General features: G+C 46.9%; 1 protein-coding gene across 1 annotated transcript in view; it reads left to right on the forward strand.

Moving 5' to 3' along the window:
• The window catches only part of LOC120986498 (complement C3-like), a 445,179-nt gene that overhangs the window by 89,796 nt on the left and 332,304 nt on the right, over positions 1 to 23,079 (forward strand). Inside the window, exon 6 of the mRNA XM_040415121.1 lies at positions 8,013 to 8,175. Within this exon, the coding sequence (XP_040271055.1) occupies positions 8,013 to 8,175 (163 nt within the window). The remainder of the gene's footprint in view (positions 1 to 8,012; positions 8,176 to 23,079) is intronic.

Below are 23,079 nucleotides of genomic sequence, written 5' to 3' on the forward strand. Positions count from 1 at the left end.
ATGCTGTCACCCGCCTGTTGCCACACACCTGTTCACTGGGGATCTGTGCAGTGGAAATGCAGTTCGAAGAATGAGGCCAGACGTGAACGTTTAACAGTCAGGGCCGGTTCTAGGTGAAATGGGGCCCTGGGGCGAAAAACAATAAGGGCCCCCCCATGACACTTGATGACTTTTACAGAAGAAACTGTATATTGTGGGGCACAGTAGATGCTATATGTGTATAACATAAACATATTTCATATGAAAACTTACAATACTTGGCTTGGCCCTTGGGGATCTTAACACTTTGGCCGGGGGCTCGGTGGAGCTGATGTTGTGTTTTATCCTAATGAAAAAGATTTCATAATAAGGATGTGAAGAAGGGGCAGAGGAATAGCAGAGCAGGGAGAGGCTGGTGCTGCTACTAGGGGGCTCATACCATGGGGGAGTAATAAAGCCCACTCCTTCAAAAAATACCCCCTTGTAATGCCCCCAGTTGAGCTAATGTCCCCATAGTGCCCCCATAATGTGCCAGTATAAAATACCCCTATATAGTTCCCCCAGTAAATGCCCCCAGAGTGCTCCTCTTCCCCGCCCTCCTAGTACCCCCCATAATGTACCAGTTTAAAATGCCCCATATATAGTGCCCCAGTAGATGCCCCCATAATTTGTAAGTATAAAATACCCCTTCTCAGTGCCCCCGTAGAGGACCCCATAGTACTCCTCTCCCCCCTTCCCCATAGTACCCACCATAATGTGTCCCAGTATAAAATGCCCCTATACAGAGCCCTCATATAAAATAACCGTTCTTTGTGGCCTCAGTAGATGCCCCTATAGTGCCCACCAATAATGTTCCAGTAATAAGTGCCCGCAATGTGCCAGTAATAAGTGCCCCCTATAATAGGTGCCCCCATAGATTTCCCCCAATAATGTGCCAGTAAAATGTGCCCTCATAGATGCCCCCCAATCATGTGCCAGTAATAAGAGCCCCCCACCATCATGTGTCAATAACAAGAGCCCCCCATATCATGTGCCAGTAGCCAGAGGACCCCCCCATCATGTGCCAGTAGCCAGAGTCCCCCCTATCATGTGCCAGTAGCCAAAGCTCCCCCTATATCATGTGCCAGTAGCCAGAGCCCCCCATCATGTGCCAGCAGCCAGAGCCCCCCCATCATGTGCCAGTAGCCAGAGCCCCCCCATATCATGTGCCAGTAGCCAGAGCCCCCCTCCCATATCATGTGCCAGTATCCAGAGCCCCCCTATTTCATGCGCCAGTATCCAGAGCCCCCCCTATATCATGCGCCAGTATCCAGAGCCCCCCCTATATCATGTGCCAGTAGCCAGAGCCCCCTATCATGTGCCAGTAGCCAGAGCCCCTCTATATCGTGCCAGTAGCCAGAGCCCCCCTATCATGTGCCAGTAGCCAGAGCCCCCCTATATCATGTGCCAGTAGCCAGAGCCCCCTATCATGTGTCAGTAGCCAGAGGTCCCCCCATAACATGTGCCAGTAGCCAGAGCCCCCCCCTATCATGTGCCAGTAGCCAGAGGTGCCCCCCTATCATGTGCCAGTAGCCAGAGATCCCCCCATATTATGTGCCAGTAGCCATAGGCCCCCCCTATCATGTGCCAGTAGCCTGAGCCCCCCATCAACATGTGCCAGTAGCCAGAGCCCTGCCTATCATGTGCCAGTAGCCATAGGGCCCCCCATCATGTGCCATTAGCCACCAGTATTGTACACACAAAAAAAAAAACACCTATACTTACCTCCTTGGCAGTGATGCGATGCAGGCCTCTTCCGGCCTGTGTCCCGCGCTGTACGGCTCAGGCGGCGCGATGACATCATTGCGCCGCCTGCGCCGGCCTCTGATAAGCTGCCGGCCTAGTGCCTGCAGCATATCAGAGCAAGGGGAAGGGACACACCTCTCCCTCCCCTGCCCCACAGCACAGGCATCTGTATCGCTGTCCTGAGGACGGCGATACAGATGACTGGAGATGAACGCTTCCACAATGGAAGCGCTCATCTCCGTGTGACTGTCCTGCCACCGCTGCCCCCACGAAAATATAGTTAGTTGCGGGCCGGCGATGGGGGGCCTCTAAGAACTCGGGGGCCTGGGGGCAATTGCCCTCCTTGCCTATATGGAAGCGCAGGCCCTGATAACAGTCTCTTTTTACTAAGTGCATTATAGTACATTCAATAGCAGTTTTTGGCACCAGTTTAGGAGGTATGTAGGCAGTTTGGTGGATGCAACTTACCACCAGTGGGTATAAATGTCCACTGTCAAGTTCAGACCTGAACTTTATTTGGACGAGTGGTAGTTTTGTGTTTTGGATGTCTAAGATTTAGTCCTTCACCTTGCAGCAGTGGCTGTATTGTTGCTGTCTTGTCTTTTAAGTGTTTTCTTGAGGAGGAATTGAGTTGGTTTCACTGAAGAATCTTTCTAAGCTGCAGGACCTCTGCAGTGTGCTTCCTCTCCCTTCAAAGACTACACAGAAATCCCCCCCCCCCCCCCCCCCCCCGGCAGGAGGCAGGGCCAACCGACTCCTACTAGAGGGGAGGAATGGAGTGGTTAGCCTTGGTCCTGCCAACCTTTGCCATCTACATCTCCTCTTACAGGAATGCTTTCCATTGCTTTCCAATACATGAAATCACTGTACATTACATATAAAACATCAATTGCAGGTACCCCGAAGTCTGGGGTGCTGCATTGCTTATCTTTCCTTTCCTCTGTATAATGGTAACCCATGTATCCTCCTGGAGGTCACTAGTGGTGGGCTATCTCTACTGAGAACAGATTTTTACACCCCAATCGTTAATGTTTTCCGGTCACAATCTAGGCGTTGTCTTCAGTATCTACTTCATTATTGGTCCTCAATCTAGATGCCCCTCTTGTTATAGCTTCTAGATGTTTTACCTGTTTATACCTTTGAGCTTCATGGGCTATCACTGAGAAAAAGTATAAAGTTGAAAATTACCAGAATAACTATCACAGAGAAAAATGACTTTTCATATAAAACTTAACTTTTACTATTAGATATTAAAATAATACCCCACAACATGTAGAAAATATAATAACATACTGAGCCAAATACAAAAGGCAGAGCCTTACTTTGGACGTGTCCAGGATAATACCATCCAAATAAACCAAGATGCAACAACAGTTTGGAGACCGAGGGCTTGGATACTTGCATACGAGAAGTTGGGTCAGGACAGAGGGGGTGGGGGGTGGGGGGAAGAATTATTCCCTGATGTATCCCTAAAGGCTACCCCTGCCTGCAGGCAGAGCACCCGCCCCGAGAGGGGCAACCCCACCTCTCCGTGGCTAAGCCCTCACTGTCTCCTACTGTGACCCTGCCAGTGGATATGATGGATGCTTGACCCAATGCGTTTCCCAAGTGTCATTTGAGCTGGTTTATCAGGGAACCAAAGGTAAGTAATCCAGTATTCATAGGCATCATTGATAGTAGCAGAATAATATGGGCATCCTGGTGGAGTAAGGTGCACTCACATGATGGTAAATCAGCCTTAAATACCTTGAATTTGGATGGAACGCATCAGGGAGCGTGCACAAGGACTAAGGGGAGCCATAGCAACAGTTAAAACTGTTAAAACAACTGGAGGAGAGGAGAATAGCGTATTTAGAGGTTTATGTTACTCAAATTCAGGGCTAGATGGATAAAATATAAGACTGTGCAAATAAATACATCTATATGAGTACAAGAATATCCCTTTATTGATAATGGGGTTTATTGGGGGATAGATATATATAACTGTGGGGACACAAAATAAGGTCCCACTCAGATCCCCATCAGAGATGATCACTATGTATAAGAACCAATCTCCGTTCGATGTGAGGCAGACGATCCTAAGCTTTAATAAAATAGTGAGCAGATCACCATAGAAATGGTTAATCAGAGAAGAGAGAGAGAAAAACACCTAGATAAAGCAGCTAAATGAAAACTGCTCATTTAATCCCAGGGGATACACCATTTTAAAGCGATATATCCACTGAGCTTCCTTTCGGAGAATTCTATTGTCCCAGTCGCCATCCCTTGGTGATTGTCGTATGACCTCGATAACTTGAAATTTAAGGGTATTAGCGTCAGCATTGTGAACATCTAGCACATCAATTGCGATGGGTTTATCCCTACAGTTTCTCACATCACCCAGATGCTCACCAACTTGTCTCCTTAATTCGCGTTTGGTTTTACCGACATAGTTCAAAGGACAGCCACAGGTACAAAGATAAATGACTCCCTGTGTGCGGCAGTTTTCAAAATCATGCTTGGTATATGTTATCCCCGTACTATTACTGGTGAATAGTTTGGACTTCAAAATTCGAAACTTTAAAAATCGAAACTGATCCGTTTGTCCGTATGACAAACAGACAGACGGATCCGTTCCTGCAATGCATTTTTAAGATGGATCAGTATCCTGATCAGTCTTAAAATGCAATCAGTTTGCATGTGTTTTGCCGGATCTGGCAGGCAGTTCCTGCCTGCCGGATTCCTCTGCCGCAAGTGTGAAAGTAGCCTAACCGTTTCAATGGTGATCTGCTCACTAATTTTTTTGAAGCTTAGGATCATCTGCCTCACATCGAACAGAGATTGGTTCTTATACATAGTGATCATCTCTGATGGGGATCTGAGTGGGACCTTATTTTGTGTCCCCACAGTTATATATCTATCCTCCAATAAACCCCATTATCAATAAAGGGATCTTCTTGTACTCATATAGATGTATTTATATTTGCACAGACTTATATATAAGCCTTTTATCCATCTAGCCCTGAATTTGAGTAACATACAGTTGCAAGAAAAAGTATGTGAACCCTTTGGAATGATATGGATTTCTGCACAAATTGGTCATAAAATGTGATCTGATCTTCATCTAAGTCACAACAATAGACAATCACAGTCTGCTTAAACTAATAACACACAAAGAATTAAATGTTACCATGTTTTTATTGAACACACCATGTACATATTCACAGTGTAGGTGGAAAAAGTATGTGAACCCCTAGACTAATGACAACACCAAGAGCTAATAGGAGTGAGGTGTCAGCCAACTGGAGTCCAATCAATGATATGAGATTGGAGGTGTTGGTTACAGCTGCCCTGCCCTATAAAAAACACACACCAGTTCTGGGTTTGCTTTTCACAAGAAGCATTGCCTGATGTGAATGATGCCTCGCACAAAAGAGCTCTCAGAAGACCTACGATTAATAATTGTTGACTTCAATAAAGCTGGAAAGGGTTATAATAGTATCTCCAAAAGCCTTGCTGTTCATCAGTCCATGGTAAGACAAATTGTCTATAAATGGAGAAAGTTCAGCACTGCTGCTACTCTCCCTAGGAGTGGCCATCCTGTAAAGATGACTGCAAGAGCACAGTGCAGACTGCTCAATGAGGTGAAGAAGAATCCTAGAGTGTCAGCTAAAGACTTACAAAAGTCTCTGGCATATGCTAACATCTCTGTTAGCGAATCTGCGATACGTAAAACACCAAACAAGAATGGATTTCATGGGAGGATACCACAGAGGAAGCCACTGCTGTCTAAAAAAAAATTGCTGCACGTTAACAGTTTGCACAAGAGAACCTGGATGTTCTACAGCAGTACCGGCAAAATATTCTGTGAACAGATGAAACCGAAGTTGAGTTGTTTGGAAGAAACACACAACACTATGTGTGGAGAAAAAGAGACACAGCACACTAACATTAAAACCTCATCCCAACTGTGAAGTATGGTGGTGGGGGCATCATGGTTTGGTGCTGCTTTGCTGTGTCAGGGCCTGGACGGATTGCTATCATCGAAGGAAAAATGAACTCCCAAGTTTATCAAGACATTTTGCAGGAGAACTTAAGGCCATCTGTCCACCAGCTGAAGCTCAACAGAAGATGGGTGTTGCAACAGGACAGCGACCCAAAGCATAGAAGTAAATCAACAACAGAATGGCTTAAACAGAAGAAAATACGCCTTCTAAAGTGGCCCAGTCAGAGTCCTGACCTCAACCCGATTGAGATGCTGTGGCATGACCTCAAGAAAGCAATTCACACCAGACATCCCAAGAATATTGCTGAACTGAAACAGTTCTGTAAAGAGTAATGGTCAAGAATTACTCCTGACTGTTGTGCACGTCTGATCGGCAACTACAGGAAACGTTTGGTTGAAGTTATTGCTGCCAAAGGAGGTTCAACCAGTTATTAAATCCAAGGGTTCACATACTTTTTCCACCTGCACTGTGAATGTTTACATGGTGTGTTCAATAAAAAAACATGGTAACATTTAATTCTTTGTGTGTTATTAGTTTAAGCAGACTGTGATTGTCTATTGTTGTGACTTAGATGAAGATCAGATCACATTTTATGACCAATTTGTGCAGAAATCCATATCATTAAAAAGGGTTCACATACTTTTTCTTGCAACTGTATACCCCTAAATACGCTATTCTCCTCTCCTCCAGTTGTTTTAACTGTTGCTATGGCTCCCCTTAGTCCCTGTGCACTCTCCCTGATGCGTTCCATACACCGGAAGCATCATCGGCAGGAGCCCTGACGCACTTCCGGTTTTGGAATCACATGTGCATTCCACGCTCTCCACGCGCGTTCCACAGACCAGATGTAGCGCATGTATCAGTGTCGGCTTCTTGAATTGTTGTTTGAGGAGGAGGGGTCTCTTATGAGCACCAAATTCAAGGTATTTAAGGCTGATTTACCATCATGTGAGTGCACCTTACTCCACCAAGATGCCCATATCATTCTGCTACTATCAATGATGCCTATGAATACTGGATTAATTACCTTTGGTCCCCTGATGAACCAGCTCTAATGACACTGGGGAAACGCGTCGGGACAAGCATTCATCATATCCACTGTCATGGTCACAGTAGGTGACAGTGAAGGCTTAGCCAGTGCCACGAAGAGGTGGGGTCGCCCCTTTCCGGGCAGGTGCTCTGCCTGCAGGCAGGGGTAGCCTTTAGGGATACATCAGGGAATAACCCCCCCCTGTCCTGACCCCACTTCTCGTATGCAAGTATCCAAGCCCTCGGTCTCGAAACTGTAAGTTGTTGCATCTTTGTTTATTTGGATGGTATTATCCTGGACACGTCCAAAGTAAGGCTCTGCCTTTTCTATTTTGCTCAGTATGTTATCATATTTTCTACATGTTGTGGGGTATTATTTTAATATCTAATAGTAAAAGTTAAGTTTTATATGAAAAGTCATTTTTCTCTGTGATAGCTTTGAGCTTCATGGCCTAAGCTTGGAGGTTGTAAATCTAGTTCTTCTAACTATGACTGTATTTTAGCTTAATAACAAATAACATGGGTAACTCTAGATATAATTGACTAAAGACTACTCAAAATAATTGCAAACAATACCCTCCTGAGTTTAAGGTGAAGGACCAGCTGATGAGCTGATGAGCGTTCTAGATCATGTGGATGGTAGAGTGTCAAACTCCCCTGTTGCGTCACCATATGCGTGTTATGGCAGCAGTTGTTGCCCTACTGTGCCACTACCCTGGAGGGGCGTAACTAAGTAACTACCTGGTCTTCACTAGAGCCTCTGATGATGAGGATAGGCTTGGGCCATTAAGGTAGTCACCAGGTGCCACTCCAGAGCAGTCCCCGAGTCAGTGGCAGCTGACCAGGGGGTCAGAGATACCGGTGCAAAGCACCAAGTGGAAGCAGGGTTCGGTACACAAAAAAGCAGAACTACAAAACACTTTCAAACAAGACAAGCTAGTGACCATGAGTTGCTCCTGGGGCAGTATGGTGCACGGCAGCAGGAGCGAATGAGGGAGCCCGACGCACATGCCAGAGTGTAGGACCAGCGGCGCAGGAACGAAGCACTCGGCTACCAAGGAGTAATAAAGTATTACACAGTTCTCTTTGAAATCAATGGGCTTGCTTTTCAGAATGTATAGACAGAAACACTCCTTGTTGTCTCTATATGTTGGTTAATAAATCTGAGTAAGAGTTGTGGCTTTTTCCCTCCTTTCAGCCTTTACAGATTTCCATTATGATTTTTTTTTTCAGATCCCTTCTAAGAATTTGGAAAAAGACCCAAATAAGAAACAGTTTGTGTACGTCACTGTAAAGTCTGCTGCTTGCTCTCTGCAGAAATTTGTCCTGGTGTCCTTTAAAAGTGGATATATATTCATACAGACTGACAAACCCATCTACACCCCAGGATCTACAGGTACAGTGTTATTAACATAACTACAACCCTAAAGGTAGACATTGTGTAAAGTGTAAATAAAAACAGAATACAATGACATATGAATCATATAGACCAATGTTTTATTCCCAATAGATCATAGAACACATACCAGATATTGAAAATAAGACATTTTACCGTTTCATAAAAAAAAAAAAAAGAACTCATTTAGAACTTGTTGGCAGGAACACATGTCAAGGTTGGGACAGGGCCATGTCTACTGTTATGGAGTATCCCTTCTTCTTTTAACAACAGTCTCTAAATGTACGGAATTTGAGGTGACCAATAGTTGGATTTTGGGGAGAGGAATGTTGTCCCATTATTGTCTGATGTATGACTCTAGCTTTTCTTTGCTGGATTTTTCATTTCATAATGCACCAAATGTTTTCTATCAGTGAAAGGTCTGGACTGCAGGCTGGCCAGTTCAGCTCCCGGACTCTTATTCTGTGAAGCCATGCTGTTGGGATCAATGCAGTATGTTATTTTGTCTTGTTGAAATATGCAACGTAATCCCTGAGAAGAAGGGATGCAAATGAGCTCTTAGCAAATTCTGCCTCTGATGCCAACAGATGTAAGGTAGCTATCCCATAAGTCAATGTTCAACCTTTTAAATAGGCCTTAAAATATGACTTGGATAATAAATAAGTCCAGCAGACAGCTGCTTCGGAGTGATTGTCCCTTATCAGTGCAGAGAGAACTGGCTTAACTTGTTGAGAGGCCTAGGTCAGGATTTGGGGGTACTAGCTCTCCTTATGGAGAGCTCTTTAATCGGAGTGAGGAGGCTAATTGGCCATACATGCTCCTCTGCAATTCTATAAAGAAGGTATCCAAATTACCTCTTAGCAAGCTCTGCCTCCAATTACTGAAAGATATTGTCTGGAGCATACACTGCATTTGAAAAGTCTTCAAACTTTTTTCATATTTTGTTAAGTTGCAAGCTTCAAACTTGTGCTAAATTTTAAAAAAACAAACAAACAATACAACAATAAACAATAAAACATAATATGAAAGTGAGAACAGAATGTTAGAAATATTTGCTAATTTATTAAAAACTAAAATCTTGCACTGATATAAATATTCAGCCCCTTTACTTAGTTGAAGCCCCTTTGGCAGTGATTACAGCCTCAAGTCTTCTTGAGTAGAGTTGAGCAAACACCTGGATGTTCGGGTTCGAGAAGTTCGGCCGAACTTCCCGGAAATGTTCGGGTTTGGGATCCGAACTCGACCCGAACTTCGCCCCGAACCCCATTGAAGTCAATGGGGACCCGAACTTTTCGGCACTAAAAAGGGTGTAAAATAGCCCAGGAAAGGGCAAGAGGGCTGCAAAAGGCAGCAAAATGTAGGTAAACCCCCTGCAAACAAATGTGGATAGGGAAATGAATTAAAATAAAAATAAAATAAATTAAAATTAACCAATATTAATTGGAGAGAGGTCTCATGGCAGAGAATCATGCTTCATGTCATAGCAGAGAATCAGGCTTCACGTCACCCACCACTGGAACAGGCCATTGTCAGATATTTAGGCCCCGGCACCCAGACAGAGGAGAGAGGTCCCATAGCAGAGATTCAGGCTTCATGTCATAGCAGAGAATCAGGCTTCAAGTCATAGCAGAGAATCAGGCTTCATGTCATAGCAGAGAATCAGGCTTCACGTCACCCACCACTGGAACAGGCCATTGTCAGATATTTAGGCCCCGGCACCCAGACAGAGGAGAGAGGTCCCATAGTAGAGAATCAGGCTTCATGTCACCCACCACTGGAACAGGCCATTGTCAGATATTTTTAGGCCCTGGCACCCAGACAGAGGTCCCATAGCAGAGAATCAGGCTTCATGTCATAGCAGAGAATCAGGCTTCACGTCACCCACCACTGGAACAGGCCATTGTCAGATAATTAGGCCCCGGCACCCAGACAGAGGAGAGAGGTCCCATAGCAGAGAATCAGGCTTCATGGCATAGCAGAGAATCAGGCTTCACGTCACCCACCACTGGAACAGGCCATTGTCAGATATTTAGGCCCCGGCACCCAGACAGAGGAGAGAGGTCCCATAGCAGAGATTCAGGCTTCATGTCATAGCAGAGAATCAGGCTTCAAGTCATAGCAGAGAATCAGGCTTCATGTCATAGCAGAGAATCAGGCTTCACGTCACCCACCACTGGAACAGGCCATTGTCAGATATTTAGGCCCCGGCACCCAGACAGAGGAGAGAGGTCCCATAGTAGAGAATCAGGCTTCATGTCACCCACCACTGGAACAGGCCATTGTCAGATATTTTTAGGCCCTGGCACCCAGACAGAGGTCCCATAGCAGAGAATCAGGCTTCATGTCATAGCAGAGAATCAGGCTTCACGTCACCCACCACTGGAACAGGCCATTGTCAGATAATTAGGCCCCGGCACCCAGACAGAGGAGAGAGGTCCCATAGCAGAGAATCAGGCTTCATGTCATAGCAGAGAATCATGCTTCATGTCACCCAACACTGGAACAGGCCACTGTTAGATATATTTAGGCCCCGGCACCCAGACAGAGGAGAGAGGTCCCATAGCAGAGAATCAGGCTTCATGTCATAGCAGTGAATCAGGCTTCATGTCACCCAACACTGGAACAGGCAACTGTCAGATATTTTTAGGCCCGGCACCCAGACAGAGGAGAGGTTCATTAAACTTTGGGTTGCCCCGCAATATAATGGTAAAATGAAAATAAAAAAAGGATTGAATGAGGAAGTGCCCTGGAGTACAATAAGATATGGTTAGGGGAGGTAGTTATAAATGTCTAATCTGCACAAGGGATGGACAGGTCCTGTGGGATTCATGCTTGGTTCATTTTTATGAACGTCAGCTTGTCCACATTGGCTGTAGACAGGCGGCTGCGTTTGTCTGTAATGACGCCCCCTGCCGTGCTGAATACACGTTCAGACAAAACGCTGGCCGCCGGGCAGGCCAGCAGCCCAAAGGCATAAAAGGCTAGCTCTGACCACGTGGACAATTTGGAGACCCAGAAGTTGAATGGGGCCGAACCATCAGTCAGTACGTGGAGGGGTGTGCACAGGTACTGTTCCACCATGTTAGTGAAATGTTGCCTCCTGCTAACACGTTCCGTATCAGGTGGTGGTGCAGTTAGCTGTGGCGTGGTGACAAAACTTTTCCACATCTCTGCCATGCTAACCCTGCCCTCAGAGGAGCTGGCCGTGACACAGCTGCGTTGGCGACCTCTTGCTCCTCCTCTGCCTTCGCCTTGCGCTTCCACTTGTTCCCCTGTGACATTTGGGAATGCTCTCAGTAGCGCGTCTACCAACGTGCGCTTGTACTCGCGCATCTTCCTATCACGCTCCAGTGCAGGAATTAAGGTGGGCACATTGTCTTTGTACCGGGTATCCAGCAGGGTGGCAACCCAGTAGTCCGCACACGTTAAAATGTGGGCAACTCTGCTGTCTTTGCGCAGGCACTGAAGAATGTAGTCGCTCATGTGTGCCAGGCTGCCCAGAGGTAAGGACAAGCTGTCCTCTGTGGGAGGCGTATCGTCATCGTCCTGCGTTTCCCCCCAGCCACGCACCAGTGATGGGCCCGAGCTGCGTTGGGTGCCACCCCACTGTGAACATGCTTCATCCTCATCCTCCTCCACCTCCTCCTCATCCTCGTCCTCCTCATCCTCCAGTAGTGGGCCCTGGCTGGCCACCTTTGTACCTGGCCTCTGCTGTTGCAAAAAACCTCCCTCTGAGTCACTTCGAAGAGACTGGCCTGAAAGTGCTAAAAATTACCCCTCTTCCTCCTCCTCCTCCTCCTGGGCCACCTCCTCTTCCATCATCGCCCTAAGTGTTTTCTCAAGGAGACATAGAAGTGGTATTGTAACGCTGATAACGGCGTCATCGCCACTGGCCATGTTGGTGGAGTACTTGAAACAGCGCAACAGGGCACACAGGTTTCGCATGGAGGCCCAGTCATTGGTGGTGAAGTGATGCTGTTCCGCAGTGCGACTGACCCGTGCGTGCTGCAGCTAAAACTCCACTATGGCCTGCTGCTGCTCGCACAGTCTGTCCAGCATGTGCAAGGTGGAGTTCCACCTGGTGGGCACGTCGCATATGAGGCGGTGAGCGGGAAGGCCGAAGTTACGCTGTAGCGCAGACAGGCGAGCAGCGGCAGGATGTGAACGCCGGAAGCGCGCACAGACGGCCCGCACTTTATGCAGCAGCTCTGACATGTCGGGGTAGTTGTGAATGAACTTCTGCACCACCAAATTCAGCACATGCGCCAGCCAAGGGATGTGCGTCAAACCGGCTAGTCCCAGAGCTGCAACGAGATTTCGCCCATTATCGCACACCACCAGGCCGGGCTTGAGGCTCACCGGCAGCAACCACTCGTCGGTCTGTTGTTCCATACCCCGCCACAACTCCTGTGCGGTGTGGGGCCTGTCCCCCAAACATATGAGTTTCAGAATGGCCTGCTGAAGTTTACCCCGGGCTGTGCTGAAGTTGGTGGTGAAGGTGTGTGGCTGACTGGATGAGCAGGTGGAAGAAGAGGAGGAGGAACCCGAGTAGGAGGAGGAGGCAACAGTAGGCAAAGAATGTTGCCCTGCGATCCTTGGCGGCGGAAGAACGTGCGCCAAACAGCTCTTCGCCTGGGGCCCAGCCGCCACTACATTTACCCAGTTTGCAGTTAGGGAGATATAGCGTCCCTGGCCGTGCTTAATGGTCCACGTATCTGTGGTTAGGTGGACCTTGCCACAGATGGCGTTGCGCAGTGCTCACTTGATTTTATCGGATACTTGGTTGTGCAGGGAAGGCACGGCTCTCTTGGAGAAGTAGTGGCGGCTGGGAACAACATACTGTGGGACAGCAAGCGACATGATCTGTTTGAAGCTGTCTGTGTCCACCAGCCTGAATGACAGCATTTCATAGGCCAGTAGCTTAGAAATTCTGGCATTCAGGGCCAGGGATCGAGGGTGGCTAGGTGGGAATTTACGCTTTCTCTCAAATGTTTGTGAGATGGAGAGCTGAATGCTGCCGTGTGACATGGTTGAGATGCTTGGTGACGAAGGTGGTGGTGTTGGTGGTACATCCTCTGTTTGCTGGGCGGCAGGTGCCAACGTTCCTCCAGAGGCGGAGGAAGAGGCCGAGGCGGCAGCAGCAGAAGAGGTAGCAGGGGGAGCCTGAGTGAGTTCCTTGTTTTTAAGGTGTTTACTCCACTGCAGTTCATGCTTTGCATGCAGGTGCCTGGTCATGCAGGTTGTGCTAAGGTTCAGAACGTTAATACCTCGCTTCAGGCTCTGATGGCACAGCGTGCAAACCACTCGGGTCTTGTCGTCAGCACATTGTTTGAAGAACTGCCACGCCAGGGAACTCCTTGAAGCTGCCTTTGGGGTGCTCGGTCCCAGGTGGCGGTGGCCAGTAGCAGACGGACTCTCTTGGCGGCGAGTGTTCTGCTTTTCCCCACTGCTCCCTCTTTTTCTATGCTGTTGGCTCGGTCTCTCCACTGCCTCTTCCTCCGAATTCTGAAAGTCAGTGGCACGACCTTCATTCCATGTGGGGTCTAGGACCTCATCGTCCCCTGCATCGTCTTCCACCCAGTCTTCCTCCCTGACCTCCTGTTCAGTCTGCACACTGCAGAAAGACGCAGCAGTTGGCACCTGTGTTTCGTCATCATCAGAGACGTGCTGAGGTGGTATTCCCATGTCCTCATCATCAGGAAACATAAGTGGTTGTGCGTCAGTGCATTCTATGTCTTCCACCGTTGGGGAAGGGCTAGGTGGATGCCCTTGGGAAACCCTGGGAGCAGAGTCTTCAAACAACATGTTATGACTGCTTCATAACTTGAGGCTCAGACAGTTTCCCTGATATGCATGGGGGTGATGTGACAGACTGATGGGCTTTGTTTTCATGCGCCATCTGTGCGCTTTCTGCAGAAGACTGGGTGGGAGATAATGTGAATGTGCTGGATCCACTGTCGGCCACCCAATTGACTAATGCCTGTACCTGCTCAGGCCTTACCATCCTTAGAACGGCATTGGGCCCCACCAAATATTGCTGTAAATTCTGGCGGCTACTGGGACCTGAGGTAATTGGTTCACTAGGACGTGTGGCTGTGGCAGAACGGCCACGTCCTCTCCCAGCACCAGAGGGTCCACTAACACCACCACGACCATGTCCGCGTCCGCGTCCCTTACAAGATGTTTTCCTCATTGTTACCGTTCACCACAATAAGAAAAAAATTATTTGGCCCAATGTATTGAATTCAAATTCAGGCCTTTTTTTACAGGCACCTAACACTATCTGGCTATTTATTTAGGTACCGTATTACACTAATACAGGCACAGCAATAACGACAGATTTAGCTGAATATAAATTGTAGGCCTAGTATTTAGGCCCTGAATGACAGGTATCCCTTTTACGGACAGAATTAGACTTGGAAATGCACGGTAGCGTGTGAAGTTATTGAGGATGACCCTATCAGCACCTTCAATCTAATATACCCTTTTATGGATAGATTTAAACTTGGCCTGATACAGCAGAAAACAATTATTTAGGGAATTGCTAAGTTGGGAATTGTATTCAACCCGTCAGCCCTAGTGATTATTAATTTCTTGGTCACCTCTCTTACAGTACTTTTTTCCCCCCGATTAATTAGTTTGGTGGAGTGGCCAGCTTTAGGAAGAGTCCTCTTTGTTCCAAACGTCTTGCATTGAAGAATTATGGAGGCCACTATAGCTGATCATACTGTATCTTGGATATTCATAATAATACAACCACTACAGTATCATCCTTGTATATCACAGTAAGTTTAATACTGTGAGAAGTATTCATTTAACCACTCTCCAGATACATTCTTTGAGAATATACAGGGAGTGCAGAATTATTAGGCAAGTTGTATTTTTGAGGATTAATTTTATTATTGAACAACAACCATGTTCTCAATGAACCCAAAAAACTCATTAATATCAAAGCTGAATATTTTTGGAAGTAGTTTTTAGTTTGTTTTTAGTTTAGCTATTTTAGGGGGATATCTGTGTGTGCAGGTGACTATTACTGTGCATAATTATTAGGCAACTTAACAAAAAACAAATATATACCCATTTCAATTATTTATTTTTACCAGTGAAACCAATATAACATCTCAACATTCACAAATATACATTTCTGACATTCAAAAACAAAACAAAAACAAATCAGTGACCAATATAGCCACCTTTCTTTGCAAGGACACTCAAAAGCCTGCCATCCATGGATTCTGTCAGTGTTTTGATCTGTTCACCATCAACATTGCGTGCAGCAGCAACCACAGCCTCCCAGACACTGTTCAGAGAGGTGTACTGTTTTCCCTCCTTGTAAATCTCACATTTGATGATGGACCACAGGTTCTCAATGGGGTTCATTACTTGGACGCGTGTGATGGAGCATTGTCCTGCATGAAAATCATGTTTTTCTTGAAGGATGCAGACTTCTTCCTGTACCACTGCTTGAAGAAGGTGTCTTCCAGAAACTGGCAGTAGGACTGGGAGTTGAGCTTGACTCCATCCTCAACCCGAAAAGGCCCCACAAGCTCATCTTTGATGATACCAGCCCAAACCAGTACTCGACCTCCACCTTGCTGGCGTCTGAGTCGGACTGGGGCTCTCTGCCCTTTACCAATCCAGCCATGGGCCCATCCATCTGGCCCATCAAGACTCACTCTCATTTCATCAGTCCATAAAACCTTAGAAAAATCAGTCTTGAGATATTTCTTGGCCCAGTCTTGACGTTTCAGCTTGTGTGTCTTGTTCAGTGGTGGTCGTCTTTCAGCCTTTCTTACCTTGGCCATGTCTCTGAGTATTGCACACCTTGTGCTTTTGGGCACTCCAGTGATGTTGCAGCTCTGAAATATGGCCAAACTGGTGGCAAGTGGCATCTTGGCAGCTGCACGCTTGACTTTTCTCAGTTCATGGGCAGTTATTTTGCGCCTTGGTTTTTCCACACGCTTCTTGCGACCCTGTTGACTATTTTGAATGAAACGCTTGATTGTTCGATGATCACGCTTCAGAAGCTTTGCAATTTTAAGAGTGCTGCATCCCTCTGCAAGATATCTCACTATTTTTGACTTTTCTGAGCCTGTCAAGTCCTTCTTTTGACCCATTTTGCCAAAGGAAAAGAAGTTGCCTAATAATTATGCACACGTGATATAGGGTGTTGATGTCATTAGACCACACGCCTTCTCATTACAGAGATGCACATCACCTAATATGCTTAATTGGTAGTAGGCTTTCGAGCCTATACAGCTTGGAGTAAGACAACATGCATAAAGAGGATGATGTGGTCAAAATACTAATTTGCCTAATAATTCTGCACGCAGTGTATATATATATATATATATATATATATATATTGTGACACAGTGAGAGGTTTGGTCTGGAAAACAGTTATTTTCCTCCCAGCATGTGCTGCTGGGCTGATTTAAAGCATGGTGAGGTCAAATACTGGACTGGATTTTAAATGCCAGTCCGGGTTTTGGCAGCACTTGGCTGTCCTTAAATAGGCAGCTGGGCTCAAAAGCCATGTATCTGTGTTGGGATCTGGGAGCCTTATGTCTGGATGACGGCTTGCTACCTGTTTGGTGTGAAAACAGGTTGGTGCTGCTATGGTCAAGGACTCTTTGAGGCAGAATTGCCGCATGGTGTGAATTACCATTAACACCGCAAGGTGACTTTTTGTTTGAATATAACTGATTGTTTTGTCACTTGCCTAAAGTGTGAATAAAACACTGAACTGTTTGATCCAAATAACTTGTTGTTGCCTCTATACTGCGTCCGCTAATCCTGTCTATCAGAGCGATTCCCCACAATTGGTGGTGGATGCGGGCTAGAGCAGTGAGGCTGGCGTGAATGCCGATCTTTTTGGTTTCTGCATTTTTCAGGCATGGTTGTATCACAACCAGTGCCCCACGACAAAATGGAGTCTGTTGTAAAGGCCCTCATGGAGGCTAATCTGCAGCAGTGAGAGACAAACCTGCAGCAACGATAGGCTAATAAGCAGCAGCAGGAGACTAACCAGTTTCTGCTACAACACAAGATGGCTTTGCAGACAGCAGGAGCAACCCCAAGCGTCCACGATGCCAGGAAAGCAGTCCGTATCACGATTCCTAAGATGACCTCTGCAGACGACATCAAAACCTACTTGGCCATGTACTAGAAAGTGGCCATCAGGCAAAAGCTACCCCGTGACCAGTGGGCTGAGGTCTTTGCTCCATTCCTCGCATCCGATTTCCAGCGGGTGTATTTCGACTTGCCGGACGATCAAGTGGCCGACTACCAAAAAGTAAAGGGTGAGATTTTGGCAAGACTAGGGGTAAATGTGTTGGTCCGTGCCCAGCGGGTACATCAGTGGGGCTTTAAGCCGGCTGAGCCTGCAAGGACCCTCCACCTCTTACTCCACCTCTTGCAAAAGTGGCTACAGCCTGATGTGCTGAGTACCCCGGCTATGCTGGCTAGACTATTAGCCGATATGTTCTGGAGGGCTTTGCCATACCCTTTCCAGCACTGGATCGTCAGGTGTCTCCTGGCAATGCCCTTGAGATGGTGGACCTGGTGGAACGTTATGAAGCTACCAGGAATCTAAAGGAGTGTTCTGTCGGGAGGGGGGGTCGACAAAACCCAGAAATCTCCACCCCAAGGCTGGAGATTTGAGCTGATAAAACCCGCCCGGGATGTACCCACGGCGGACCTGGCTCCGATAGTCTGCTGGCGGTGTCAGGAGCCTGGCCATGTAAGGGCTGACTGTTCCCATCGGATTGAGCCCTTGGACACTAACTATGGCTACCGTCAGTCGCTATATAATCCAGGAGGCTGTGTGCAACAGGTACCCCAGAGTCTCTAGATCACTTGTGCCAGGTGGAAGTGGGAGACACTCCGGCGGAGGCTCTGCTGGACTCAGGGAGTCTGTTGTCCCTAGTAAAGGCTACCCTGGTGCGGTCCACTGAGTATACTGGCTGGAAAGTCGTGGTGATGTGCATCCACAGAGACTTAAAATACTACCCCACCGCGCTGGTGTCTCTAACCACGGTGGCCAGTAGATGGACCCACGAGGTGTCTGTCGCCACAAATCTACAGTATAAACTCATATTAGGGAGAGACTTCCCGGGCTTCCCGGCACTGTGGCCTGCTATGAGAGTGACTGATACCCATGAGACAGCGGTAACCCTAGCAGAGTGGCCCAGCTCAAGAGTTAGACCAGAACCCTGGGAACCTGAGACCGAAGGGCCAGCTGTAGGGGTGACCGCCACTTCGCTGGAAGAGGGGGAGACAACCCTGCTAAGTGTGATGGTGGGAGACGTGGAGGACTTGCCGCCGGGTCCTGAATTGGCAGAACTCAATGTCTCAGGGGATAATTTTGGTACCGCCCAACGTTGGGATCCAAGTCTATCCCGCACCTTGGAAAATGTGTTAGTAGTAGATGGTATACCACAACAACCTAGGGCAGAGTCAATGTTTCCCCATTTTGTGGTTTATCAAGATATGTTGTATCGGGTAAACCAACTACGGGGTGAGTCTATTGAACATTTGGTGGTCCCCAAGGCTTATCGCAAGCTTGCCCACCAACACGTTCTCGGGGGTCACCTGGGGCTGCAGAAAACTCAGGATCATGTTCTACAGCGGTTTTACTGGCCCAGCATATTCAAAGAAGTGGAAGAGTTTTGTAAGTCTTGCCCGACCTGCCAGATAACTGGCCCCCAGCCTCATTTTCGTAGTCCCCTAGTACCTTTCCTGATTATCGAAGTACCATTTGACCGAATAGCTATGGACCTCATAGGCCCAGTACTGAAGTCCGTCAGAGGGCATGAACACATCTTAGTCATTCTAGACTATGCTACTCGGTACCCGGAGGCGGTGCCACTGCGACATACCTCAGCCAAACTCATAGCTAAGGAGTTAATGGAGATGTTTTCCTGAGTAGCACTACCTAAAGAGGTTCTGACCGACCAAGGGACCCATTTTATGTCCAAGGTGATTAGGGAACTCTGTAAGTTGCTGGATATTGATCTGGAGTATTTAAGACGTAACTTTTACTTCTGATACATTAAAAGATATATCCCTCAAAATACATGAAAGATCGAACGTGTATGTGAATACAGTTTTCCACCATCCCACACTCAGGGGATTCATTGGAAACAGAAACAACCGTGTCCACACTTATACATTCAGTGTGAGACACTGTAAGGTAACAAGAGCCGGTATGCACTAGCACCTTAAGTACACAAATGTAAGGTAACAATGGCCGATATGCACTAGCACCTTAGGTACACAATTAAACAATGAAGAGACAAAATATGACAGTGTATACTTAATGCACGGTGGCATCAAAAAAGCAACAAAGATTTGGTGCCAAAAAACACCATGCAAGTTAGTGCACAGCAGCACCTGTATTAAAAAGGTGCATAGCGGCATTAATGAAACCCAATGTCCTACCCTACAGATGATGGAATCTTCAGACACCTTCGTTTCAGGGTTTCTTGGCAGGGTGGTTTGGTTTGGAGGTCCTGGAAATAAGAGGGAGTCACAGGAAGGTGATCCTATATGTCCCTGGATGACCCTATGGGACCCTACGATAACCCTGTTTCTCTATCCACGGAGTATCCCACTAGTTGGGCCCCCGTCCGGAACCTAACCCTGGAATTGCATTCCCTGTTTTGCCCTGAGTAGATCCCGACATGCACATACCGGCTCTTGTTACCTTACAGTGTCTCACACTGAATGTATAAGTGTGGACACGGTTGTTTCTGTTTCCAATGAATCCCCCTGAGTGTGGGATGGTGGAAAACTGTATTCACATACACGTTCGATCTTTCATGTATTTTGAAGGATATATCTTTTAATGTATCAGAAGTAAAAGTTACGTCTTAAATACTCCAGATCACTATTCACTTCTTCTTTTTTCCTGATTTATTCAAGTGATCAAATATATGGTTATCTTTTTTTGTTTTTTTTCAAGTTGCTGGATATAAAACAACTACGGATGTCCGTTTACCCTCCGCAAACGGAAGGTCTGGTAGAACGGTTTAACTAAACATTAAAAAATATGTTGAAAAAGGTAGTGTCTAAAGATGGGAAGAACTGGGACCTCCTTCTGCCCTATCTCATGTTCGCAGTGCGAGAGGTACCCCAGGCATCTACTGGATTCTCGCCCTTCGAACTGCTATATGGCAGACACCCTCGGTCTCTTGGACGTAGCCAAAGAGGTGTAGGAACAACAACCCACTCCACATAAAAGTGTCATTGAATACGTTACCCAGATGCAAGATTGGATAGAGACAGTGTTGCCTCTTGTTAGGGAGCATATGGAGGCAGCTCAGCGAGCCCAGAGTCGCGTCTATAATCGTCAGGCTCGGGTCCGGATCTTTAACACGGGAGATCGGGTTTTGGTTCTGGTGCCGACCGTAGACAGTAAGTTCCTGGCTAGGTGGCAGGGGCCCTACAAGGTACTTGAGAAAATTGGAGATGTAAACTACAAGGTACAAAGTCCGATTTAAACCATATCGGGAGCCCGAGGCTCGGCGACTACCCATATCGGAGGAGGTGCAGCTAATGTTGCAGCTAGACGTCATTGAGGAGTCAAAAAGTGTGTGGGCCAGTCCTATAGTATTAATACCCAAGCCGCACGGTGCGTTGCGGTTTTGTAACGACTTTTGTAATCTTAACGAGGATTCCAAATTCGATGCGTATCCCATGCCCCGGGTGGATGAGCTCATCGAGAGGTAAGGACAAGCTCAGTATTTTTCTGTTTTGGACCTCACAAAAGGGTACTGTCAGGTGCCCTTAACGGAGGCTGCCGAAAAGAAAACTGTCTTGATCACGCCTGAGGGGCTGAATCAATATAAGGTCTTACCTTTTGGTTTGCATGGCGCCCCGCCATTTTTCACCGACTAATAGACATTGTGCTGCGTCCACATCGTCGGTACGCTTCGGCTTACTTGGACAATATTGTCATCCACAGTAACGACTGGAAAAGTCACCTACCCAAAGTGCAGGCTGTAGTGGACTCCCTTCGGAAAGCTGGCCTAACCGCTAACCCAAAAAAATGTGCGATAGGGTTAGAAGAGACTAAGTACCTGGGGTATGTCATTGGGCGCGGAGTCATCAAACCCCAAGTGAACAAAATAGAGGCGATACGGAATTGGCCCCGACCTGTCACCACTAGGGAAATAAAGTTATTCCTGGGAATGGTGGGCTATTACATGATGTTTGCTTTGCTACTCTAGTCGCGCCCCTTACAGGACTCCTGAAGGGACACAAGTCAGTGATGGTTCGCTGGGAAGACCGGGCGGAAGATGCTTTCTCCGCTTTGAAGTCGGCCCTGTACGGGTCCCTGGTTTTGGTGATGCCCAACTTTAAAAGGGAGTTTATAGTACAGACCAATGCCTCCGAAGTAGGCCTCAGTGCTGTGCTGTCTCAGGAATTCAACCGGGAGGAGCATCCCGTTGTCTTCCTCAGCCGTAAGCTCACCCCAGCCGAGACCCGGTATAGTATAGTGGAGAGAGAGAGTGCCTGGCTATCAAGTGGGCACTCGAGTCTCTCTGCTATTATTTGTTGGGGATAAAGTTCCACCTGGTGACTGACCACTCCCCTCTCAAGTGGATGAGCCAGGCCAAGGACAGAAATGCCCGGGTCACCAGATGGTTTCTCTTCCTACAAAACTTTAAGTTTTCGGTGGAACACAGGGCAGGCAGGTTACAGGGAAACGCGGATGCCCTGTCCCGGGTACATTGTTTAATGTGTGTCCACCCCCTCAGGGTTGAACAAAAGGGGGGGGGGGGTTGAATGTATGTGACACAGTGAGAGGTTTGGTCTGGAAAAACAGGTATTTTCCTCCCAGCATGTGCTGCTGGGCTGATTTACAGCCAGGTGAGGTCAAATACCGGACATGATTTTGAATGCCGGTCCATGTTTTGGCAGCACCTGGCTGTCCTTATATAGGCAGCTGGGCTCCAATTCTGAACCTCTGCCTTTTTCTATGTGCACATTGACTTTTGCAGATACTCTTAAGTTTTTGATTATATATATAATGTAGATGGTGGGATACTCAAAGTCTTTGCAATTTTACAATAAGGAACATTTCTCTGACATTGTTCCACAATTTTTAGATGCAGTTTTTAACAGATTGGTAGACCTCTGCCCATCCCTCTGCTTCAGAGATACTCTGCCTCTCTAATTTTTATACCCAGTAGTGTGACTTAGTAGCAAATTACTCGTCCAGCTGTTTTTTTTAAATACCACTAAGGGTACTTTCACACTAGCGTTATTCTTTTCCGGCATAGAGTTCCGTCAAAAGGGCTCTATGCTGGAAAAGAACTGATCAGGCATATCCCAAGGCATTCTGAATGAATAGAAATCCATTCAGTTTGCATCAGTGGGCCTTCCGTTCAGTCACTGTCAGGCATTTTGGCCGGACATAATACCGCAGCATGCTGTGGTATTATGCCGGATCCAGCATTAATTCCCATTGACTTGAATTAGTGCCGGATCCGGGATTGCAAAACAACTGAAGGACGGATCCGGGAAAACTGTGAAAAAAGACTGCAAGACGTCCATCTGCATGACAAGCGGAGAGATCCGTCATCCGTCTACAAATGCTGTCAGTTGTCACACTGATCGGCGGATCCGGCAGGCAGCTTCGACGATGGAACTGCCTGCCGGATCACACTAACACTAGTGTGAAAGTACCCTTACTTTTTCAGTCTTATGTTACCCCTGTCCCAACTTTTTTTTAAATGTTTTGCTTCCATTAGGTTCTAAATGAGTAAATTTTTTGTGTTCTATGATCTGTTGTGAATAACATATGGGTCTATGGGATTTGTATATCATCACATTCTGTATTTACATTTTACAATTATTTTAATTTTACACAGTGTCCCAGCTTTTTTGGAATTG

Source organism: Bufo bufo, chromosome 1 (assembly GCF_905171765.1).
Source record: "Bufo bufo chromosome 1, aBufBuf1.1, whole genome shotgun sequence".
Classification (NCBI taxonomy): domain Eukaryota; kingdom Metazoa; phylum Chordata; class Amphibia; order Anura; family Bufonidae; genus Bufo; species Bufo bufo.